This window comes from Girardinichthys multiradiatus, chromosome 10 (genome assembly GCF_021462225.1).
Source record: "Girardinichthys multiradiatus isolate DD_20200921_A chromosome 10, DD_fGirMul_XY1, whole genome shotgun sequence".
NCBI classification, from domain to species: Eukaryota; Metazoa; Chordata; class Actinopteri; order Cyprinodontiformes; family Goodeidae; genus Girardinichthys; species Girardinichthys multiradiatus.
The window spans coordinates 1,032,238-1,056,069 of record NC_061803.1 but is presented as its reverse complement, the minus strand read 5'-3'; the positions used below and the strand labels follow the sequence as shown (position 1 = coordinate 1,056,069).

Below are 23,832 nucleotides of genomic sequence, written 5' to 3'. Positions count from 1 at the left end.
TGAGCTTGTAAATATTTTAACAATATTTAGGAAGTATTGGCTTGGGGCTTGATAGGCTTGCTTTCTTTATTTTATTTTATGTTAATGTTGTTTTACTTCATTCTTGTGTATTTTCTGTATATATGTTGTAAACAAAGATTTTATTCATTCATGCAGTGTTTTGTCAAGGCCAGATTGGATTTGTTTTTCAGTTTCATCCTTTATTTTGCCATTTGCTGTTCGCCATCCTTTAGAATCATATGTTTCTTTTTTCTTTTCTATCAGTTTAAACACCAGTGAAGTTGGCCAGAAGTTTGTCTTCACTGTTTCTTACTTTAAACTTTTTTAAGTGGCAAATCTTTAGTTTTCTATTAATATTTTCTGCATGTTTTTCTTTTTCACCCTCTTTAGCATTATTGCCACTTAATTCAGATGGAAAGTTAAGCCCTATATCCCTATAGACTTTCTATCTGGCTGTATGCGACAGTTTAAGAAAATGGATTAGAGATATAACACTCTTATAATGAAACTAACCCGGTAAAAAAATCTTATGGTACAAAAACTGTTTAATTTGCTAAATGCCAACGACTAGATGTTTATTGTTAATGTTACTGGCTTTTAATGCATGTAAATGTAAACCATGACATTTATTAACTGGAATGGGAATATAATATATTCCAAAAATAAGATCAGTTGTTTAAAAATTATAACAAGACTTGTGTAATTTAACTTGAACATAATTTTTACCCATTAAGCAGCAAAATCCTGAGACATTACATGGTTTACAGACATGTTGGGTGCTTTTTGCACGCTTTAGCCAGTAGGTGGCAGTGTATCCCTGATGGAGTTAAACTCGACAGAATGGATATTTTACTCAATCCATTGGTTATCTACGTGGTTCCGAACATAGATCCTCATCTAAACAATGTTTGTCCTGAGTATTCATGGATCTGGTGAGCACCAGCTCAAAGCATGCTTTATTTTGAATATGATGTCATAAATTACCCTACACAAGTCAAATGAAATGTTACAAAAATAATCTACTAAAATCCAAATTCTCGTGTTTATATTGTGTCTGTTAAACATCTTCAAGCTCAGTAGGGGTTTCACACAACGAGGGAATCACTTGAAGCATGTTCAGTCAGTAATTTATTGCAAATAAATCACAGATATGAAACAAAACTGTTTTATTTAACAGATAAACGTGGCTTTAAATTAAAACTCAGTGTTATAATTAATGGCAAATATTTTTTTCACATTAAGTGGAGAAAGAAAGTTGTGGAATAACAAGAAAAAAAAACAGTAAATCGCTTTTTAACTGTAATTTGCATTTCTTCAATAAATACCCGCACAAGTCTAAATATTCAAAGGGGGCTGCAGTTATAAGAGGGCTTGCAGGCCTCATCAAGCTGTTGTCTCTGGTGGACAGACAGGAAACATGGCCACAACAAGGGAGCTGTCAGCTGAAACGTAGAAAGGATTGTAAAACTAAGGTAAATGCTCTGTTTTATATCTGGAGTAAGTCCAAATAAAATGGGAAGATTGTAAAAGGAAAACCTAAGAACAGACTAAGGAAGACATAACGACAGAAAACTCAAAGCAGGAAGCCTTTAAAATAAAAAATAATGCACATGAAAAAACAAACAGAAATCAGTGGAAGAAACTGATGGATTTATGACAGAAAAGTCACATGTTAACCATCAACAAACAGAAGAAAAGAAGCTTCTAGGTAGAAATGTTTCCCAATATGTCCACCTGAAAGGGACCCAACCTGAGACTAGCAGGGTGTACCTAATAAAGTGTTTCTCCTGTAAGGAGGTTCTATAAAAGAACCAACCATTCAGTGCCAGTGGATAAGAAGGTTCGGTTCTGTGTTTTTATGACTTGGGTCCAGCGGCACTGCTCTTTTAAAACCTAGAACTTTGTTAGATTCTGGTGGTATTTCTCATCCCAGCTGTCTATGGGCAGCGCAGTGGGTCATATTTAGGTGCATCAACTGCTGTAGGCTTCTTGCTTTGCTTTAGTTTCACTTATGCTTGAATAGTTTCTCCTGCTGGAGTCCAGTGGGAGGAGGTGCTGCTTGCATGGCTGGCTGGCAGATGCTGAGGAGTACCGACGTTACTTCCTGCGGCAGAGGGAGAGGCAGACTCGGCTCGGCGCTGGAAGAAGCCCCCCTCACGGATTAGCTCTTCGGCTAACGGTCAGGACAGCAGCCATGAAAAGCCGCTGGAGCCAGTGAAAGTTAGGCGCCTCTTACTTCTGGACGTTAATGTTCATAGAAAACCCAAAAGGAGGTTCTGTTACCATGCCGTCGCCCAAAGAGGAAACTTTTCCCTAGATTTTCTTCTTTTTTGAGCGGAAAGGGCTAGCTCAGGTGCTACTAGCAAGGCTACAAACTATTTCTAATTGCCTTTCGGCTCCAATGGCTCTCGCTTGTTTTTCCCTGTCATAGCGACGGCTGGGCGGACTGGGAGAGGTCCTGGAAGACGGACTGGGAGCTTCATGACAAGCCAAAGCCTGGTGTTGAAGCACAACCTCGGAAGACTTGGCTGGCGGAGGAGCGAAAATGAAGAAGCAGTTCAATCGGATGAAGCAGCTCGCTAACCAAACGGTTGGCAGGCAAGTAGTGAAGTTTCCATCCTGTGGAGCTTTAACTGTACTAAACTATGAAATAACTCGCTTTCTCTAGTTCTTCATTATAAAAGCTGCACAAAAAAGGCCTCATTTAACTCTGAATCAGCTGATTTTAGTCCCCCCCCGCTTTGAGTTAAGGAAAAAGAGAAGAAGTCAAAGGATTATTAAAATGTAATCAAATATAGCATTATTTCATGTGTTTTTGTTTTAAGTGTGAACCTAACTATAGCGCATAATTCATTAGAAAATGTGCAAACTTTCATTATGATGAAAACATTTAAAGTGGATGTAGTGACTGTCGGTTTCTATCTGGAAAAGTATGAAATGTTGCACAAAATATGACATCTGTCATTGCAATATCAAGTATTTAGTTAGGGTATAATATTCAGGATGCTGTGCATTAAATTTAGTTTCACTGTTGTATATTTAGTCAGCTGGATGGACTTTAACTGTTCTTTATGCCCTCAACTGATTTAGACCTTACTTTTCAACATCTTTCAGACCAGTGAGTCTGGTGGTGATGAAGACTGAGACCAGTGAGGATAATGTGGGTCATAATATTCAGCAACCATGTTGCATTATTTGTTTCTCTAGTAACGTTCAGCCAAGTAGAAGGTGTTCGAACTCATTCCTTACGTGAAGTCTGTTTGAGTGTTAAAGCTGGTGAACCAAAAGGATGCAGGCACAGTTGTGCTTTGTGTTCAGCTGTGAGGTTGAGCCATCATGCTGCTGGGAGACGTAACTCAGCCATCCCTGTGTAACCAGATATCTGGAGTAGCAGTAGCTTCACTCGATCTGTCAGTGTGAGAACACCAAGGTGACGCACGTCAGAGGATGTTTCCATCACCATGTGTGGAGCCACGTCTGGGTGTCTTGTGGCTGTTGTTGGAGGAGTGTAGACATAAACAAGGTTTGGCTCTTCATGCAGACAGGCGCTGCCTCCAGCAGTGGATGGGACTGGAAAAAGCCACTAAGCAATAGGCTGCACATTAATCAATGCACAGAACGAAACACATTCATTCATTTTAGCCACTTTTGTTCCCTTTATTGATTCATCATAAGTATGACTTGTGCTTTTTGTCGTTGAGGAAAAATGTGCCCCAATGCTAAAGCAAACACCAGGAGAAGGTGAACATCTGGAATACTCATAGTTTCGTTTTTACACCAGCAGTAAATTACAACAGGAGAGCATAATGCAGAAAACAGACATGTGTCTCCATGCATTATCTGCTTGGTCCATCAAGTCGTGATGGCCGCATGTCTTTCTGCGTTGGCTCAAAGTTTGCGGAGCAAGAAAGGCCCTCCTCGCTGCCCCCTGGGTTCCTGTGATTGTGTGAAGGCAGAACATTGTGTCCGGAGAGCAGCGGCTCGGAGGAAATCTCTCCTTTTTCTTCTACAAACAGGAAGCTGTCTCCCAAAGACATGTTTTCTAGAGAACAGCAAGAGAGGGAGAGAACTGGGAAAGTGATGTAAGTTGACGTGTGGAAAAAACAGCACGTGATTCAGATCAGCAAACATAGCAAAGATGGATTTTATTTCTTCATGCAAGGCTACTTTATTTATTATGTTTGAACTCTGAAACTGTAATGATTGCAGCAGGGTAATGTAGTCAGGTTGTAACTGCTTTACAGAAAAGGATCATGGGCTATAACCACTATCTGCATAATAATAAAGCTCAAGGTCATCTGCTACTGACTGAGTAAAAGGATTTTTACAACATGTTGAGGGCCCTAACCCTGGGGTTTTGCTCATTCATGCTGAGGGTAAGGGTGGTAATGAAGGAAGGGAAGGTGCAGAGGTAAGGCTGTCGGGACCTCAAGCAGAACTGTTTCAGAACCTCAGTCTACAGTAAAGGTGAAGAGCTGTCCTTTCAAAGGAACCTAAGCCAAGCTCCAGGATTAGTTACCTGAATGACCTGCTGCATTATCAGAATGTAGGGGTGGAGGCGAGGACCTGAAATGTGTTTCTAGGAGGGTTGATTTTATTTGATAAAATACCAAAAATGGCTAAATTAATCAAAATAAACTGACATTTTTTCTTGATGTGAAGCTACTAATAAAGTCAGTTTAAATTTCAAAGATTTCATCAGATCTGTCCTCTGATCAACCTGTTAATTCAGAATAACTTACAGTGGATGTAAACGCTGCTAGTTATAATACTCTGGTATATTTCTACACATTTCATTCACATGTCTGAAGGTCCTTAGGTGGACATGAGGGAGCCTGAAGCTGAAAAGAGACGCTCCACTAAGGGGATGACAAACTGTGGAGCTATGATAGTTGATACTGGGTGTTCCCCTCTCTTACTGGGCCAGGGCTACAGTAACAGTTGTGGTTTGAATGCCTTTGTGGAGCTGCCAGGAATGAGTTGGATGTTTAAAGTGACAGTCTGCTCACATAGTGTCAGCTGTAATTCAGATCTGAAATCACAGAGACAGAGGATGGATGTTCCATGACACCAGGAGGATGTTTTACCTGTGATAATGACAGGAAACTATGTGCTGTTGCTGTTAACTTCCACTCATCCGGCTGAATTCAGTTTGAAACCAAGATATTTCAAATGAAGAAACAGTCCCAGTTCTTTGGAAAATGAATAGGGATCTTGGTTGGAAAACAACTTCCTGATAACATTTTCAGTAGTTTCTGATGTTTTCCAGTCAAACATCTCACAGATTAGTTTTAATTTCATATAACCGTGTGCTTTTTGTTCCCTTGCTAATGAGTGCCATCTCCTTAGGTTTAATGCTATCTGAACAGCTCCCATAATCAGCCAGGGAGGCACTCCATTAATCCTGGCGCTCCTTTCATCTGGGACCAGTATCCATTACCTTCTGCCTTAAGTTGCCAACTGTTGCACCACTAAGAGGCGTATCTTTATTTCTCTTCAGCCTGCTGACTCTGCTGATTAGTGGGTAACAGCCACTCTATTGTGCTCATGGCCTTAGTATTCACTTACTTCCTCTATACCTTCACCATGAATCGCCATGGTTACCATTTAAATGAAGTGTCCAGGGCTGCACAGCGGGGATCCCTTGTTGTAGAGAAGTCACACACACAGCATAGTGACAGGCTTTCTGTAAAAGGTGCTCCATTGAGGCAGGATGGGGTCAGCTATGTTTGCTCTGCATCAGCTGATGCCAGCACAACAGTTGTTGTCTTGTTTGTTCATCCTAGCCAAGGATGCACACGCTAATGTTGCCCTCTTTTGGTTTTAATCAAGATGTTGGGCCTGACTCAGTCCATGTTGGACTATTGAGAAGAACATGAGAGGGGCTACCAGTTAAACCAGTGCATCACGCTTGGCTTGACACGCTTGTTTAGTCTGGTTTCATCGGGTGTTTTCTTTGTGATTGAGTCGTGACCCAGTGTGGTTGTCAAACGGCTCTCATGCAAACCTGTGTGCATAAACAGTGTGGGTGCTGCTGCTGGGATAACAAAGGTTATTGTTACATTTTTGGATTGTGTATTCTCCATCTCTGTATACAAGTCCACTTCCTGTAAAGGTCGACAATTTGTGTGTGTGTGTTGCATGCAAAACTTTAAGTTTACTTTGAGATTTATCCCAAGCTGATTGCTGAGTACCATTGTATGTATATGAAATGTAAACATGACTTACCGTAACTTACTTCTGAAGTAATATCATTGTGGTGAGCCTTCAAATGCTGCTTAAGATTTGTGGTATTTTCCCACCTAGTTTGTGGCCGGTCAGTTTTTCTTTCTAATGGATCACATTAAAAGTTTGTTCAAGGATCTCTTCATGGTTTCCGACCTCCAATAAAATGCAAACATTAGTTGTGAAGCTGTTTGGTTGAATTTGAGAGAAAATCCCAAAGATGTTTGTGAAGAATTCTGGTTCTGAGCAGGACTGCACTGACTGCAGCTCGTAGTCTACACCAGAACATTGATTACAGGCTGTGGCTTTATAGTCTCATTTCTATCTTTTATAAGATGCAGCCTCATGAGCCTAGCTGTGGCTCTCGTCCAATGAAAAGTCTTTCCATTCATCTCAAACTTCCAGCTTATTGCTTGGCACCAAAGCCCCCTCTCTCCTCTCCTAAAACATCCAACTTCTATGTCTTCTTCCTCACCGTCTCAAGCTATGAAGGCTTCTCTATCAGACTTGCTCTGTGTCTGTGTATTGTAATTGAAAGCAGCTGTGAGAAGGTTACTAGAGTTCATAGAGAGACGCATTTGGAGGAGGTCCCAGGCTGCATTTAGAGCTCCAGTACCCAGCATGCAGGCAGGCAACTGTCTGCCTGTCTCTTTAGCTTTAAAATGGAAAGTTTGACCATTGGCCAGGTACAGTAATACTTGCACAGCGCTTCGTGTTTAGTAGAAAAGTGTTGGGAACCTAGACACCTATAATACACGTTCATGTTGGTATGTTCATAGGTACCAAGTGTTGTTTCTCCTAGATTAACACAATTTAAGCCAAGATAAACATAAAGTTTGGTTCACTAACTGGACGTTGTTCCCTGGAGTCCGGTTGAGTCTGAAATTACTGACTGTCAGAAATCTACTAGTGTTGATAAGCAGACTGAGCTCAGCCTGTGTTTCCCAACCTGTTTCTTTTAAGTGAATCTAATCTGTCTGACCTCTTCAAGTTCAACTTTTAGTTTGCTATTAATAGGCTCAGGGATTGCATGGCTTATTTTTTCTTTTATTAGGCCTGAGCAGGAAGGCCTATTGTAATTGCTCCGTTTCTTATTATTATTCAGGCGACAAATGAATTGCCTTTTTGGGGGCCTAAACATATTCAAAAACACCAAACTTTACCCAAAATTGTCCCCCTAGTGAAATTTAAGGTTAAGACGAAATTGATGTAGCTCCTACAAAGAAAGTCACAGAGACACAAAACCTTCTGAGGTTGATCTGCCTCTGGCCCTGAACAATATTCACTGATCAGATGCTGACATCATTGAAGCCCCGCCCCCTGAGAACAGGAAGTGTCATTATTTTCCTTTAGAGACTCAATGTTTGATGTTCTTCACCTAATCAATGTGAAAATGTCCCAAGTAACAGATAACATGATGGTCTTAGACAGTCGCCAGTACTGACTGGTTTAGCTGGAGGGTGTGGCTATGATGGCGTGGCGAATTCTGATGTCACGCCACGGCCATACGTTTGGCTCTAAATTACACATGGATGGTCCGATTTACTCCAAACTGAACATGGCTGATCTTTGTCAGCCCCCAAACACCTCTATTGGATTACATTGAAATTTGGATCAAAAGCGCCCCCTAGGACACTTCAAGGGCTCTATCTCCCTCATACATCATCAGATCCACTTGAAATGTTGTATACATGATCAGGGATCAATGCTGAACACAGTCAGTTCATGACATTATTTCAGCTCCGCCCACTAATAAATAACTCAGTGCAGCTTCCATCTCGAAGGTCCGATTTACTCCAAATTTTGAATGCTTCTCACCAGACCAGAACTCTGCATGACCGAAGATCATTTGACATGTCGTTCACAGTTCCCCTTAGTGGCGACATTTGGCATTGAACAGCAGCCACATTGTTGGCGTGCAGCAGGTGATGCCAGGCTCCCGCGGTCGCTGCACAGGCAGAGTTGCGCTGAGGTGCGAGGGCCTTCAATGCTGCTTGCAGCTTTAATTTATTATTATTTATTTATTTGTATAGCGCTTTCAACATTGCCGACTAGGCAACCAAAGTGCTTTACAAGATACATAAAAAGGAAAAACATTTCATAAAAGGTAAAATGGCAAACAACCAACAACAGAAACAACAATCTAACAATAGGATATTAAAAGCCTTTCTAAATGATAAAGTTTTAAGTTTTGAATTAAAACGGCCCAGGTCAGAGACAGAGCGTAGGTCCGGAAGGAGCTGGTGCCACAGTCTAGGAGCCGTTACTGAGAGCACTCTATCATCCCAATGCTCATACTTAGTCCTTGGTACATTTAATAAGAACTGGGAAGACGACCTCAGGGATCTATTACACACACAAAGATAGCAAATCAGGTAAATAAGATGAGACCCAGCAGCGCCGGGACAACCGGACACACACAGTCATGTCTTAGTGCACCTTTACAAGGGCAGACTCTGTGCTATGTCGCAATCTAAAACCAGACTGGAACTTCTCAATGATCCCATTTTCTTCTAAAAATGGTTATTGAAGCCTTTATAGGTAGTATATCAGAACTAAACATGGCATTATAAAATAAAATGCAGCACATTCAGTGAGACTCTGAGGACATGATCGTAGTTTTCAAGTTGGACAAGCAGGGATGTTGGTTTACAGTCAGGGACACTGCATTAATCTACTGATATACTGTCAGTTTCTGTTGGTGCTGATCTCTATGCTCTTTGTTGTCTTTTGTCACCCACAGAGCAGAGAAGACAGAAGTCCTCAGTGATGATCTCCTGCAGGTAAATCATTAAGCAGACTCTGGAGCTCTTAACATGGCAACATCTGCCAGACTGTCACTTCGTTTCCTGTTCAGGGATCATTTTCTCAACTTTTACCAAAGTGAGTTTTTTTAAAAATGAGGATAACTATGAGGTGCTCTGCAGTCATAAAAAACCTTTATTGTTCTGAGCCCAACAGTCCTTCAAGCTGAACTAAGGTGAAAATGGTTTGAGTTATTTTATTTTACCCGACACACTTTTGTTAGGGCTGCACCGTGGCGTAGTTGGTAGCACTGTTGCTTTACAGCAAGAAGGTCCTGGGTTCAAACTCCACGCAGAAAGACCCCGGGACCCACCGGGGTCTTTCTGCGTGGAGTTTGCATGTTCTCCCCATGCATGCCTGGGTTCTCTCCAGGTTCTCTGGCTTCCTCCCAAAGTCCAAAAACATGGCTGTTAGGTAAATTGGCATGAATGAGTGTGTGTGGTTGTTTGTCCTGTGTGTCTCGGACTGGCGACCTGTCCAGGTTCTACCCCGCCTCTCGCCCGTAGGCAGCTGGAGATATGCATCAGCTGGGACCCACTATGGAAGAAGCGTTAGAAAATGGCTGACTGACACTTTTATTAGGAAAATGTGTTTTTCTATTAATGTTTCTTTCTTCATGTGTCTTAGAATTTGTCACTTTGGCTGATTCATGCACTAATTAGATCTCCCTTCATCATCTGTGTTTTACCTCCAAGAATTTCATTTTCTGTTGAGACATTTTGTGTTTTTTGGATAATTTTATCTTAGTACGAACATTTTATTTTCATGGTCTGCACAAAAGCCACCTGAGAACCTTGTTTCCCCTTCTTAAAAGCTAGTCAAGATAATGTTTGCATTGGTTTATTTAAATGTTGCATTGTGAGAGGCGAGAGCTGGCTCTTAGTAGCTGTGGTAGAGAAGATCCAGTTGGTGAGTAACTCCAGTACCTACCAGTCCTCTAAATATCATACAGCTGTACTAACATTACACAGCTATCATCAGAAGCATTAAATCAAAGCAAAATCAAGATCATTTATATTTCCATCTATTAATAAAACAAGTTTCTACCTCCATACTGAACAGAGAAATCATCTGGTGACCAGAATCAACCAGCCAGATGGAAACTCAAACACCTGATCATTTCCCAGTCAGTGAATGGTCCGTATTAAGCTACCTGATTGTGCTGACAGCCCTCAGCTGAGTGGAAGTTGTTAAAGAGTGAAAAAGACCCGGTTTTAGCTCTATTCAGTATCAGAGAGGTGGTTAAACAGAGGAAACATGAACAATTATTTACAACATCTTGAGACATGCGTTCAGTTCATTCAGGCTGAGAGAGAGAGACGTTCAGCAGATAACAGGAAGGCTGAGTCTGTTTTCTGTGTTTTTAAAGCTGCTACTGTTGCAGAGGTTTCTGTAGTGGAAGATCTCCTGGAGCGGGTGGTGATGGGACAGAGTGTTGCATCCACAGCAAAAACACTGGGAAGGTTCTCCACTATTCCATGTTTTCTCCATGTGTGGATGATGGTTCTCACTGAGGTTTTCTGGAGTCCCAAAGCCTTAGAAAAGGCCTTGTAACCCTTTCCAGGCTGATTGGATGTCAGTGACTTTGTTTCTCATCTGTTTTAAGAACCATAATATGTTGCATTTTGAAGTCTTTTAGCCTGCTTCATGTCAGACTGGTTCTATTTAAGTGATTTTGTGATACTAAAAAGATCTGTCATTGGCCAGGGCTAGAGAAATTGAGCTCATCTGTCTAAAAATGTGAAAATCAGTTGATTTATGAACAGTTATCATCACAGTAAGAGCAGAAGACATCTCTAATGGAGCAAAGGACCGACATCTCTAGATCCCTTCATACCCTGACAACTTCTTAGCTCATTGTCTCTCAGTTCTGTTTGCTACTTGATAAAAGGACAACCAGTACACTTGGACCTGAACCTTGTTGAGGTAGGAAAACTTTACTGGCCGTCCGTTAACTCTTACATTACTCCTCACCTCTCATCGACTCTTTTTATTTGGCACCCAAATGACAATCCTCAGTCAGAGATCAGTTGTACGTTTCCACAAGTTTATTAAAACCAATCTGAATTCAGAGAGGGAGACATCACACTTACACTGGTACCTGGAAACGTCTGTGTGTTGTCTCACTGGGGGCTGCGCCATATTACATTTTATACCCCACGCTGCTATGCAGTACACATACACAATCATTCTGTCTGTGGATGTCTCCCCAGCAACAGTATCAAAGAAACAGAGATACATTTCATCATTTAATTAAAGAAATGTTTCCCACACGTCTTCATGAATCTTCAGGGAGAGGAGTTACCATGCCTCCCTAATATACTGCCAGCTTCTCACGATACAGACAGAAAACACCTGCAACCTTTAACCTTGAATAATAAACACTCACTAGAAGCTACTGTTTAAGGATTTTTCTAACTCTCAAAAGCATAACTAAAAACTCCTAATAATAATCAATCTATAAGCAGCAAATCCCAAATATATCTTAGCTTTAGCTACTAATGATAAGACATTTATATTTCCACAACCTCCACTAGAAATCTGCTTTACATTAACATGTTACCAACACTGATGCTTTTACTGCTCTTGTGTTGCCAGTCATCATCCACAGGAGTGTTAACTTATATCTGAAGTTGCATTGTGGACGAAACAGTGAAGGGTGTGTAAACTTTCCCCTTGCTTATAAAACATTATGCATCCTTCGTACAATGGTTCCCTTCTGCCTGCTCTGGTTGTCATTTCACACCAGCTGCAGTTTTTTAGCTTCCCTACAGAAAAGAGAACTGTTTAAACTCCACTACCTGTTCTATTAACTAATATAGAATAAATGATTTGACTGAAGAGGTGGATGAAGTTCTCAGCTACATCAGACCTTCAGGTAGCACAGTTAACCTGTATCTGCCATAATGAACTGGGGTTCTTCAGGGATCAGATCCTGGCCCCCTGGCTGGTTCCTGTGTAATCAATAGGAGCCATTAAGGACTCAGTCCCCTGCATAATGACACATTGTTCCAAACAGCCATTGGCCCCTTACAGAGTTTTAAAAACTGCTAAAGCTTTCTACCTACCATCAGCACGGTCTGGTCATTTTAGTGAGAAGCCAGAGAAAAAGCTGTATGGAGCATTTACTAATGTAGGGGCTTCCCTCCCCCAGGGCCCACCTATAGTCTGGGTTATGGTGCTGTGAGATCGTCATTCTGGGCTTTGCCTCGGTCCAGTCAGAGACATTACCCAGCAGAATCGAACTGGTCAGAGGGTTGTACGTTTTCAAGTCCCTGGAGGGTCTGGAGAAAGGTTTTCCGGAGGCTTCCAGGGAGTGTTTCCTCCGTGTCATTGTCCATATAACTTCTTCTTTGTGCAGCTGCTTTTTTTAGAAGACGCCACTGCTGATCATCGTGCCTCCATCTCACCCTGTCGTCCTGTCACACCAACCGTCTGCATATCCAACTATAGAAATTAAGAAAATTGACTTATTTACATCCATTATTATGAAACAGGTGGTAAAATTAAACCGGGTGTGATCTTTGTTAAACAAGTAGAGAAAGAATAATGAGCAGTGACTGCAGTGGTGAGATCTAACATGCTATTCATAGTTTACTGACTGTTTCTGTGGTTTTTCACTTTAGCCCTGATTCAAAACACCCAGACCTCAATACATCCCTGTTTTAGTTTTTCCTTGTTCATGCCTGGTGCGGCTTTACTGGTTTACTTGTGTACATTTAACTTGCACAGCCCTGCCACAAAGCTACAGTGGTGAGAAAGGACTCATTTTAATGTTTTATTGGCCTATTTAACATCATATAAAATGGGTTTAGACAGGAGGACAGAGCTGGCCCATGCTATAAGCAAACTTGCAACTGCTTATGGCCCCCTGCTGGCCAGGAAGCTTCAAGAGAACTTGAATTCCCACACAACAGCTTGAAAAATTCATAAAATGAATGGAAACCTTCATAGCTTGACATTCATGTAAACGGGGTCATAATTTAAAGAGGTTCTCCGAGCCATCGAACAGAGATTGGAACCAGGGAATCTTCCCTTTATTGGCTCTAAATGGTTCTCAGCAGGTCAAATCCTGAAACATCCAACCTTTTCCATCCATCATCTATATCCATTGTCGGGGGGGGTGGCAGGGTACTGTGGAAGGAAGCTAGAGTACCTGGAGAGAACCCACACACGCTCAGGGAAAACATGCTCCATGCAGAAAGACCCCAGGCTGGGATTTGAACCCAGGACCTTCTTGCTGCAAGGCAACATGGCTACCAACTGCATCACTTTGCAGCCCTCAACTTTTTTGTTCCTAGTACATTAAACACATTGAAACTAAGATCTCATGCCTCTCCATTAATGCATCTAACAGCAGCAGGCCCTTTGTTTTACAGATCAGTTCAAGGTCAGGAGCAGAAGCTTTGGTGCCATCGGTGCATAAACTAAAAATGGTTAAAGCACTGCCCCCAAATAAAAACTTTGATGCTTATCCAGACCTTTTTCATACATGGTCCTCCATCCTGGTAGCTGCTCCTTCCTTCCTGCTCTGTAGGTTCAACAGCATCTTCTCATGGGGTTCTTCTCACACCACAACATCTCCAGGTCATGTTTGGAGGTTAAACCGTTATCTAGTATAGTAACTGAGGCCAACTAATCAGATTACAACCAATTGTAACCTTTTTACAATAAAGGATTGTTTGCCTTCAGAGGCTGGAGCTCAATGTTTCAGGAAGGTTCGTTTATGGATGTCAGTTTAGGATTTGTCTAGACATGTTTTACTTGGGCATAAACAAACTGGGCTGCTGTGTTGTCCTCCTCTATCCAACTTCCTGGGATTCCCTGGCCTATGATGCATCGTGTGGCTGACCAGGGATTAACCTCATCACATAGCACGAGGAAAAACACGCCCTGCCATTTTGGCTCCGCTTCACCTCAACACTCCTCTGCATGTGTGTGTTCTGTGTGTCTGATCCGTTTATTGTTACAATGAAAGGAAGAGGAATCCTGCCATGTAATCCAAACATATCCCCACAGGATCAGAGCACAGAGAGCAGAATCCCTTGGATGGTTTGGACTGCTCCGAGCCAGTTCTCCCAGTTCTAAAACATGCTGATAGTGTGTGTGTGTGTGTGTGTGTGTGCAGCTTTGAGTGTTTGCTAGTGTCCAACTGTTTTGGGAATGCTAGGGGCCAGCATGGGGGTCAGGAATGACGTAAGAGATCAGGAACTGAAAGGAGAGAAGTGGAGGCGGATATCTGTGTTGGGATTCCTGAGTTCAGGCTGTTATTGGAACACAACTTTCTGTTATTCAGTTGATCCTCCCTCTCCATCTGTCTTCATCTAGTTTTCTCATGTTTCCCTCTGGACTTTAGTGTTCCCATTTATATTTGGAGCATTGTCTGATCCATTTTGGATGTAGATGGTTATCTACTGGTGTTGCCTTGTTTAGCTGGGCTGTGTTGGCCAGACTTTTAAGCTGATTTGAAATCATTAACTGTTTTCCTCATATTGACACTGTTGACTCAGTGACACCCGGCAGGACAAGGACATTGTGTAGAGCCTCAGTGGCCTTCAGTCTAAATATTATATGTAGTGAGCCTTGAAGCACTGACTGGATCTGGGTGGCGAGGCTGGTGGACAGCAGAACGCCTGTGTTGATTCTGAGTCCATTTTTCTTGCCTATCTTGTTGGCAGATTGAGCGCCGCATGGAGTTGGTGCGTGTCGTCTCCCACAACACGCACAAAAAGATGGTGTCGTGTCTGCAGGGACACATCGGTGCAGAAGCCGAGAAGAGACACGTAAGTCTTCATCTGTGGCCAGCTTCATTTAATAAAAGCAGTCAATATCCTGACGTGTGATAGATCATTTCTGGATTTCAGCTTCCACACAGTTCTTATTGTTCGTACAAATGTCTTAAATGAGTCCAAAGTAGGCAGAACCTTCCATGATGTCTGTTCTGTTTTTGTTTTCTGATCCTACACCATCCAAAATGCACCACAGTCTGTACCACGCCTCTATACAGGAAACGGTCAGGTAAAAACACTCTCAACGTCTTTCTCCATTTGCCATCTCAGCATCTATTTACCATGCATGACTCTTTAGACTCTGGGAACATCTGGATCAGAACAGGATGTTTGCAAATTATGGACTGTCTAAACCATCTCCAGTTTAGGCATCATATCACATCTTAATTCTCATTCATCACCTTTGTTTCCGACATTGCTCCTCTGTTCCTCCTGTTGATCTGTTCAACAGAACGTTCTGATGGATGTTCTTCATCATTTAATCCTCAAGATTCTAGTGATTCATGCTGTAATATAGTTCTAATCACTGCCTGCCTCTGTTCTTTGACCACAGAAAAAGCTTCCTCTCACCGCTCTGTCCCAGGCAATGATGGAAGGAGGAAACCAGCTGGGAGAAGAGTCTTTGATAGGGTGAGTTTGTGATGGATGACACGTCAGACCTCCAGCAGCATCTGCTCTGAGACTGTTGCTCCATGGACAGTGTGACGCTGATGTGTTCAGGGCTAACGGTCTGCCTAGTTCTGGTTTTGAGTCAGGGACTTTCAGCAGTTCCCCTCATGTCTTTTAATCATGATGGGACAAACATGGACAAGTTTAGGATCTAGAAAGTGAAGGTTTCAGGACTTCATGTCTGTCTGGAAATAATAAGGAAGAGAAAGAAACGGATGATCTGTACTTGTAGTCTTCTCATGCATCTACATCAGCCTCAACATTGATTCGCACCTCTGGTGAAGGTGTTTAATAAACCTCCAGCTTTTTTGCAGTTCTCTAGCAATGAGCTTCGATTATTTTTACCTCCCTCCTCATCCTCTTCACTGCATGGTGTGAAGCTGAACCCAGGTCCTGGTCCAGCCTTGTTTCTCACAGCTCCAGCTGTTGCTTCCTCAAATACCGTCGCTAACAGGCGAAAAAGCCTCTATCTCTATTTTTATCCAGTTTGGTTTTCTTTTGAAACTGGACTCTGTTGATCACCCTTTACATCTCTGTGTGTTTGATTGATTAAAAAACCTTTGGGAAGTATCAGGAGCAGCTTGTGACCTGGACCAGGCTGTATGAATTTACATGTAGAACTACGATTCCTGAGAACTTCCAGGTTTGGTCCGGCAGCAACGATATTTATCTGTCTTTAGATCAGGATCATTTCAAGTCAGTTGCTTTTTTTTAGCCATTTCCTAATTATAAATATCTATCATCTGTTGTCTTGTCTTTCCCATTTTGAACACTGGCTAAAAATGGCCTTATATTCATGAGCGTCGTGGAAATGTGAAATAATGGATTTCTACCTAAAAGTTTATGTTGGCCTTCGGTTCATATGAGTGATGACATTACACTGACCTGATGGTATTCACCCACAATGACTGGACTCTGTGGAAGAACCAGTAAGACAGACTGGAGTTGCTCTGTAGTTCTGCTGTGAAGCAATGAATGAAAACGACTCATTTGAACCTGCGGGTGTTTCTTTGTGCTGCTGGATGTGTTCACAGGAAGATGATGGAGGTGTGTGGAGAGGCGGAGAATCGTCTGGCAACGGAGCTGATGCAACATGAGCTGCAGATGGAGAAGGAGGTTCTCGACCCACTCAGCCAGCTTGCAGAGGTCCGACACACTTTATAGACAGAATAACGTTTTAACAAAAGATATACGAGTGAACAAACATGTGTAGTTTGCACTGTTGGAGCAATATTCAGACATGATGGTTGACAACAGAAACAAATGCTAGCTCACTTCCTGATGGATGTGTGCTGTGTTATTAAACTGGGAGTTTCTGAATGAAACGTGTTATTTCTGTTTTTATTGTAGGTAGAAATTCCCAACATCCTAAAGCAAAGGAAGCAGCTGTCCAAGTTGGTGCTGGACTACGATTCTGCCAGAGCGAGGTTTGTTTTCTGCACAGAGACGCTGCTCATTTCTAAATGTTTCTAAACGTTGTTCCTCTGTTTCCAGGTGGTTGCAGGCAACCAAGTCAATAATCTCAGGAACAAACACTCAAGCACTGACGGCCAAGGCTGACCTGCTCAAGGAGGAGGTGGATGAGGCCATGAACAAAGTAGAACTTTGCAAGGTAACCAGTGAAAACACACATCTATCAATGGAAATAGAATGATATTACAGAACTGTACATTGATTATTGTAAACAGAAATCCCTGCTGCTGTTTAAAGCCTTCTGGTGCTAAAATGCTGCCTTGCTTAATAGCTTTTATAGCCTCTTGGTAAAACAAACTAGAACATTAAGCTGGGAAGAAAATGATGACAGCAAATTACCGACTTTCCCAGACCCTCGGGCCCTCTTGGCCAGAATGCTGACGAGCTTAAATGACTGAAAATGCTTGCTCAGGTGTGTGTGTGTGTGTGTGTGTGTGTGTGTGTGTGTTTGGACTCAATCACTGATGAGCTTCAGTGTGTAGTAAGTGCACGAAGTGTTTTGTGCTCAGGAAGTCCTTGTGCTTCCCCCTCAGTTCTGCAAACAGCAAGAAGATGTAACCTAAAACTGCTTAATGCCTGAGTCATCTCTGCACTTGATGAATGACGTCACATATTATAGATACGGTGCTTTGCTAAATTCTTCAAGGCTTTTGAACTTTGAACTTCAACATTTCTTCACCTTACAGCAACAAACGTTCATGCATTTTTTCATGCACATAAAAATCTGAACATTAGGCCATACCTTTACTTCCAGTCCCCTGAATCAGTAGAACATGATGTGTAGCCATCATGTTCAGTTCTTCTGGGGTTTGTCTCCACCAGCTTTAAACATCTACATCTACGACTTCTTCTTTGTAAAACATTTCTATCTCAGATTGGATTGAAAACATCTGCAAACATCAGTTTTCAAGTCTTGCAACAGATTCTCAGTTGTTTTATAATATAGACTTTTACTAGGCCATTCTAACACATAAATATGATTTGATCTGAACCATCCCATTGTAGCTCTGGCTGGATGTTTGTTTCTGCTGGAAGGTGAACCAACACACCAGTCTCCCATCAGTTTTGACCAGCCTTCCCCTTGTTGCTGCTGCTGATGATCAGCATCCCCTTAGGATGATACTACCACCACCATGTTTTACAGTGTAGATGACGTGTTTAGTTAGATAAATAGTACTTTGGCTGTAGGCCAGAAAGTTAAATGTTTATCTGTCCCTCTCCATGTTTGCTGTTTGGTACGACCTCTATAGGGAACACAGCAAGCAGAACCTTACCTTTAACAGTTACCTTAAACTTCAACTGGCCTAAAACTGTGGCGCGTACAAATTGTTGTCCCGTTAGCAGATGCTCCCACCTGAGCTGTGGATCTCTGCAGCTCCTCCAGAGTTACCATGGAGCTCTTGGCTGCTTGGTAGGTCTGCAGCTGTTCCATCTTCTCTCCGTGTTCAGATGATGGGTTGAACAGAACTCTAGGAGACGTTCAAAGCTTGGGGTTTTGTTGTAGAACTTAGTCCTGCTTTAAACTTCTCTACAATTCCCTCTCTGACCTGTCTGCGGTGGTCTCCATGATGCTGGTTGTTCTCTGATGTTCTCTAGAGAACCTCTGAGGCCAGAAACAGAACAGCTGCAGCTTGATGGACTCTGTTACTAACTAGGTGACTTCTGAAGGCAACTGGTTGCGCTGGGTTTTATTTAGGGGTACCAGAATAATAGGGGGAAAATGTGAATGCATAAAAGACGTTTATGATATTTATTTGTAAAAACATTTTGAAATCATGCATCATCTTCCTTTCATTTCACAAAGATACACAAACCTGATAAAATCTCAATAAAATGGGTTGTAATGAGACAAAATGGACAACAAGCCTCTAAAATAGCAACTAGTGATTTACAGAAACAGTTTTCCATTTTTCTTTTATTTTGTGTATTCTTATATTTTTCACTTTGTGACTTGATGTAAAAGTATTGCGAGTTTCTCTCTTTCTCTTTTTGTTTTTAACAGGACCAGCTTGCTGCAGACATGTACAGTTTTTTCTCTAAAGAAGGCGATTATGCCCACTACTTTGTAACGGTGAGTGCTGCGGGTCAATGTGGGGATCATGTGGGAACGTTTGCCGCTGCACCATAACAGAGACCTGGCTATCCACCGTATTGACCTCACTGTTCTGTATTTTCCTCTGTGTTTCTGCAGCTCTTAGAGGCTCAGGCTGATTACCACAGAAAGTCTCTCACTGTTTTGGAGAGTGTTCTGCCCACCATCCAGGCTCAGCAAGGTATAACGTGGCAACATAACATCAGCATTCATAAAACACCCAAAGCCCGGTCTCCCAGCATGAGGCGATGACTCACACACACTCACACACACACACACCCAGCAGGCCTTTCTCATGTTATATCCACCTGGTTTTTCCGAGCCACCTTCCCTTCGCCTTGTAAAGTCCGTCTCTTATTTGCACACGGTTTTAAACATGGAGGGAACCTTGAGGGGCCCTGCTGGTGTTCATGATAGCATGTTGACCCAGAATCTGCTACTCAGGCTCCTGCGAAATGTAGTCCTACTGAGGTGGACAGAGCACAACCTGATCTACATCAGCTCCATTACAGCTGTTGTGTTGTTTTTTTTTCTCACATCCCTCTTTACCAATAATCCTTCTGCTCAGACTCTTGGATGGAAAAACCTGCATTTGGAACAGGGTTGGATGATCACCTGAAGAGGAGTGGAAGAGAGATCGCTCTGCCCATAGAGGCCTGCGTCATGATGCTTCTGGAGACCGGCATGAAGGAAGAGGTGAGAGGAGGAGATCATATTTGCTGGTTCTTTTCTAGCATCCTCTGGTTCTGTTGCTCCTTTTAACAGTAAATGTTGAGTCGTGTTGGTACCTTCGGTCTGTGTTCATGATTGATTTGTTGAAATGCAGATACTGTATCTGAGGGTGAAGGACTCAACTAGAACAGACCTTTTTCTTTTACTCATGAATCCCTTCCACTGTGTAGGAAACTTGCCCATTTCTAAATTCTGGCCAATCACATAATATTGTTTGGACACCACACAAAAAAATGTCTGCTCAGAATACGCATCAAGAAGCAGCAAGAACTTCCAGATCAGGGCTGCAGAAACTGATCACTGTAATTTTGTTCTAGTTTCTCTGTCCTTGTGAAGACTGTTGACCTCAGCTGCTCTGGTGTTTACTGCTGTTATAAGTAGACATCAGTTGTTTTCTCAGAGTCTGACCAGTGATCAAAAATCCAATATCTTTCTGATCAGTGAATGCACCATACAGAAGCACTGACAGTAACAGTCTGTGGTCTGGATGCTGTTACTGAGGGAAGAACACCGTCAGTGAGGAGTTTCAATTTGTCAGAAGAAGAGCAGAGATGTAAGGATCTGTTTGAAAGAAATCTTTATTTTCTACAACATGACATATCTGGTTCATTCTGCCAGGGAGAGAGCGAGACCTTCAGCAGATAACAGGAAGGCTAAACGTAGTATTTCTCTGAAGTTTCAACCTCTGTGTTGGAACATGTTGGATCTAGAAATGTCGGCAGAGAGTTGGGGTAAGGATCTCCATTCTCTGGGAATCCACATGGAGACGTGTTTATGTAATGCTAGCTGCACAAACCATGCTAATCGCTAACATGAGATGCTAACATGTTAGAAGTAACTGCAAAACAAGGAAGGCCAGTATTTCTGCTGGAATGCTGCGATTTATAGTTCTTAAGGAGAAATGGGTCAAAGTCAGTATCTGCAGGTCAGAGATTTACAAAACATCAGTAATCAAGAATAAAGTTCTGATTGGTCCATCACGGATTACAGCGTTCTGACAGAAGTAAAACAGTTTCCTTCTGTTCGATCAGGATTAATTCTCGGGTCTTCTTTATCACAGTGTCCCTCATTAAACATGATTATTATATTATATTATATTCTGCTTGTCTTGACTTGACTTGTATTAAACATTGATGTTGCCGTTATGATGGCGATGATCTTTTATCTGTTGTTTGATGTAAAAATTAAGTCACTCTTGTGCACAACACAGGAGGTGACTGTTTGAGCCGCCCCATCACACAGTGACTCCCTGAGTGGTGAGCCATATGAAAACCTGCCCGGCGATAACGATGTTGGTTAGTTTGCAGATGGGTAAAAGTGATTTAGTCTCAGCTGCAGCTTCCAGACTTATTAGAATCTTCTCTTATTTGATGCCTAAAAGCTGTTTTAGAAAATCTTAAGTTTTTGCAGCTATTTTCAGCAGTTTAAAGTTATCACTTCTCATCATGCTTTCTGTAGCAACTGGATCTCCGTTGTGTTGTTGATCAGAACCACTGACATAGACAAAGTACCAATTTGTCTAATTAGCAGCAACAGGGAGCCGGAGCTGCACCCAGTGATCGCTGACAAGTTGAAAACAAGCTGGAAATGTTTTACTCTTACATTAAAGTTGACAGAAAAGCAGGATGGACCTGATTGTCTTCACCGGAGCGAGTCGCTGTGTTGCAGTGAAGATTCGTGATGTGTCTGAGATGTCTCCTCCCTGAGTCAAATTTAGCAAACAATGGAAAGAACTTGTCTTCTGTCAATAAATCACATCTCTTTGGGTTTGTTTATGGTCAACAAACAGAAACTAAAGCTGGGAACAGTCTTTAACTACAAACTACATTATTTGTTGCTTTTTTCTGTCCCTGGCAGGTCCACTCTGTGTCACTAGGACGTGAGGACAGACCTAGTCTGTGTGAAAGTAAATATCTCGCTGTGTCGAGGCTGCAGGGTGTGTTTGTTTGCCTGCTTTAATGTTCCATTATGTGCAGCTGGCAGATCTATACTGACCTTATCTATGATGGCGTGTTCAGGATGTGATGTGAATGTCCGCTTGTGTTTGCATGTATTTCTGTTTGATTTGGCCGTGTGTGTTAGGGTCTATTCAGGATCGCAGCTGGGGCCTCCAAGCTAAAGAAGCTAAAGGCAGCACTGGACTGTTCCACTTCACAGCTGGAAGAGTTCTACTCCGACCCCCACGCTGTCGCTGGTACGGCCCAAACTAACCACACAATGACTGACCGCAGCGCCTTGTTAAAGTATTCATACCTGCTGAACTCTTTTTTTTTTTTTTTTTTTTAATTGGAAGCAGAGTCAGGTTAGAAAAATTTGCCTCAAGCCTGAAATGTAGATCTGTCTGCACAGCACACTGAACACTCCTTCCCTACAGTGAAACATGGTGGTGGCAGCATCATGCTCTGGAGATGCTTTTCTTCAGCATGGACAGATAAGCTGGTCAGGGTTGATTGAATGATGGATGGAGCTAAATCCTGGACGAAAAGAGGCTGCAGAAGACCTGAGAGCAGGGTGGAGGTTCACCTTCCAGCAGGAGATCCAACCTGAACATACAGACATACTTTCAGATGCTTTAGATTAAAGCAGATTCATGGGTTAGAATGGCCTAGTCAAATTCCAGACCTAAATCCATCTGGAAATCTGTGGTAAATCTAAAGATGCTGATCGGACTGAGCTTATTTTGAGAAGAGGAATGAGTAAAAATATCCCAAAGGATCCAGAGCTGTAACTGCACTGAAAAGTGGTTCTAAAATCTATTTAATGAGGTAAAAATGTTTAAAATCATCTCAGGTTTGGATGTTGTGTTTGTTACATGACAAAAAGTTTAACAGATATGAATACTTTTGCTGGGCACTGCAACAATAAAAGTGTTGTAAATTGAAATAAAACATCTCTGTGTTGTTTCTTAATCAGGAGCTCTGAAGTCTTACCTGCGGGAACTCCCTGAACCTCTGATGACCTATCAGCTTTATGATGAATGGATCCAGGCCTCCAGGCAAGGCTCAGAGCTCATTTAACATGTATCAGACTCCTACAGCCAGAGATGAACATTATTTCTCTCTCTCTCCCTCTGATTCTAGTGTGTCAGACCCAGACAAACGGCTGCAGGCTCTTTGGGTTGTTTGTGATCAGCTACCAAAGAACAACAAGAACAACTTAAGGTTCATTGTGTGAACCTCCTGCTTTCAATTAACTGTCTCTGTTTCGTAACGGTTTAAACATCTGCTTTTTATGTCTCCATGCAGGTATCTGGTTAAGTTTTTAGACAAACTAGCTCAGGACAGTGAGGTGAACAAAATGACACCGAGCAATATTTCCATCGTCCTGGGACCCAACCTGCTGTGGGCCAAGACTGAGGGGTAAGATCACAGCATGCTTCTACAGACAATACTGTCTTAATTAAACACATTTCAGTCAGCTTCTCATTATGTTGGACAGCATCTAATTTTCGTTCATGTTTTTCTGCACATCCAGGAGCCTGGCTGAGATGGCTGCAGCTACTTCTGTGCACGTGGTGGCCATTATCGAACCCATCATCCAGCATGCTGACTGGTTCTTTCCTGAGGGTAAGTTCTGGCTTATCTCTACAGCTGCTGCTTTCACTGTGACCAGTTCCTCTTTATTTGTTGGCCATGGTTCTGTCCCATGTTAGACGCTGCATAGCTGGACCAAAAGGCAGCTGTGTTTGAGCTTCACATGCCATGGTCTGATCATGGTGACATGCAGTGTTATTTGTTTGCTGCTTACATCAGTTTGCATGTTTCCCTACAAGTGTGCATTATGCTTTTGTTAAATATAAAAGACAAAACATGTTTCTATAAAAGAACCCTTTATATTTGGACCAAGACACAATAATTTATGGTTCCTTCTGTAAATATAACAGTAAGAAGAACTGCAGGAACTTTTTTCCTCCAAAATAAAGCAAGCTTTTGTTTTTTCAGTGTTTCGTGTCAGTTTAAGGTGGAAAAAATGTGAAAAGATCAAATGCAATCTGCACAGTAGAAAACTAATGTCATCTGTTTTATTAATATAAAGAGTTGGACCCAA

The 23,832-nt window shown here is 42.1% G+C and overlaps 1 protein-coding gene across 6 annotated transcripts in view; it reads left to right on the top strand.

Moving 5' to 3' along the window:
* The first annotated feature begins 1,172 nt into the window (after positions 1-1,172).
* The window catches only part of arhgap17a (Rho GTPase activating protein 17a), a 29,324-nt gene continuing 6,664 nt past the window's right edge, over positions 1,173-23,832 (top strand). The window contains exons 1-17 of one of the 6 annotated variants that reach the window (XM_047376878.1): positions 1,173-1,472; positions 2,432-2,598; positions 8,969-9,008; positions 14,709-14,813; positions 15,016-15,048; positions 15,373-15,449; positions 16,523-16,634; positions 16,839-16,915; positions 16,983-17,100; positions 18,964-19,032; positions 19,153-19,234; positions 19,622-19,749; positions 21,868-21,979; positions 22,699-22,780; positions 22,866-22,946; positions 23,031-23,144; positions 23,260-23,351. In XM_047376878.1, coding sequence (XP_047232834.1) covers positions 2,546-2,598; positions 8,969-9,008; positions 14,709-14,813; positions 15,016-15,048; positions 15,373-15,449; positions 16,523-16,634; positions 16,839-16,915; positions 16,983-17,100; positions 18,964-19,032; positions 19,153-19,234; positions 19,622-19,749; positions 21,868-21,979; positions 22,699-22,780; positions 22,866-22,946; positions 23,031-23,144; positions 23,260-23,351 — 1,375 coding nt within the window. In that variant the 5' untranslated portion in view covers positions 1,173-1,472; positions 2,432-2,545. Of the gene's footprint in view, positions 1,473-1,496; positions 2,599-8,968; positions 9,009-14,708; positions 14,814-15,015; positions 15,049-15,372; positions 15,450-16,522; positions 16,635-16,838; positions 16,916-16,982; positions 17,101-18,963; positions 19,033-19,152; positions 19,235-19,621; positions 19,750-21,867; positions 21,980-22,698; positions 22,781-22,865; positions 22,947-23,030; positions 23,145-23,259; positions 23,352-23,832 lie in introns of those variants that run through there. The other 5 variants (XM_047376879.1, XM_047376881.1, XM_047376877.1 and 2 more) reach the window with 5 other exon arrangements.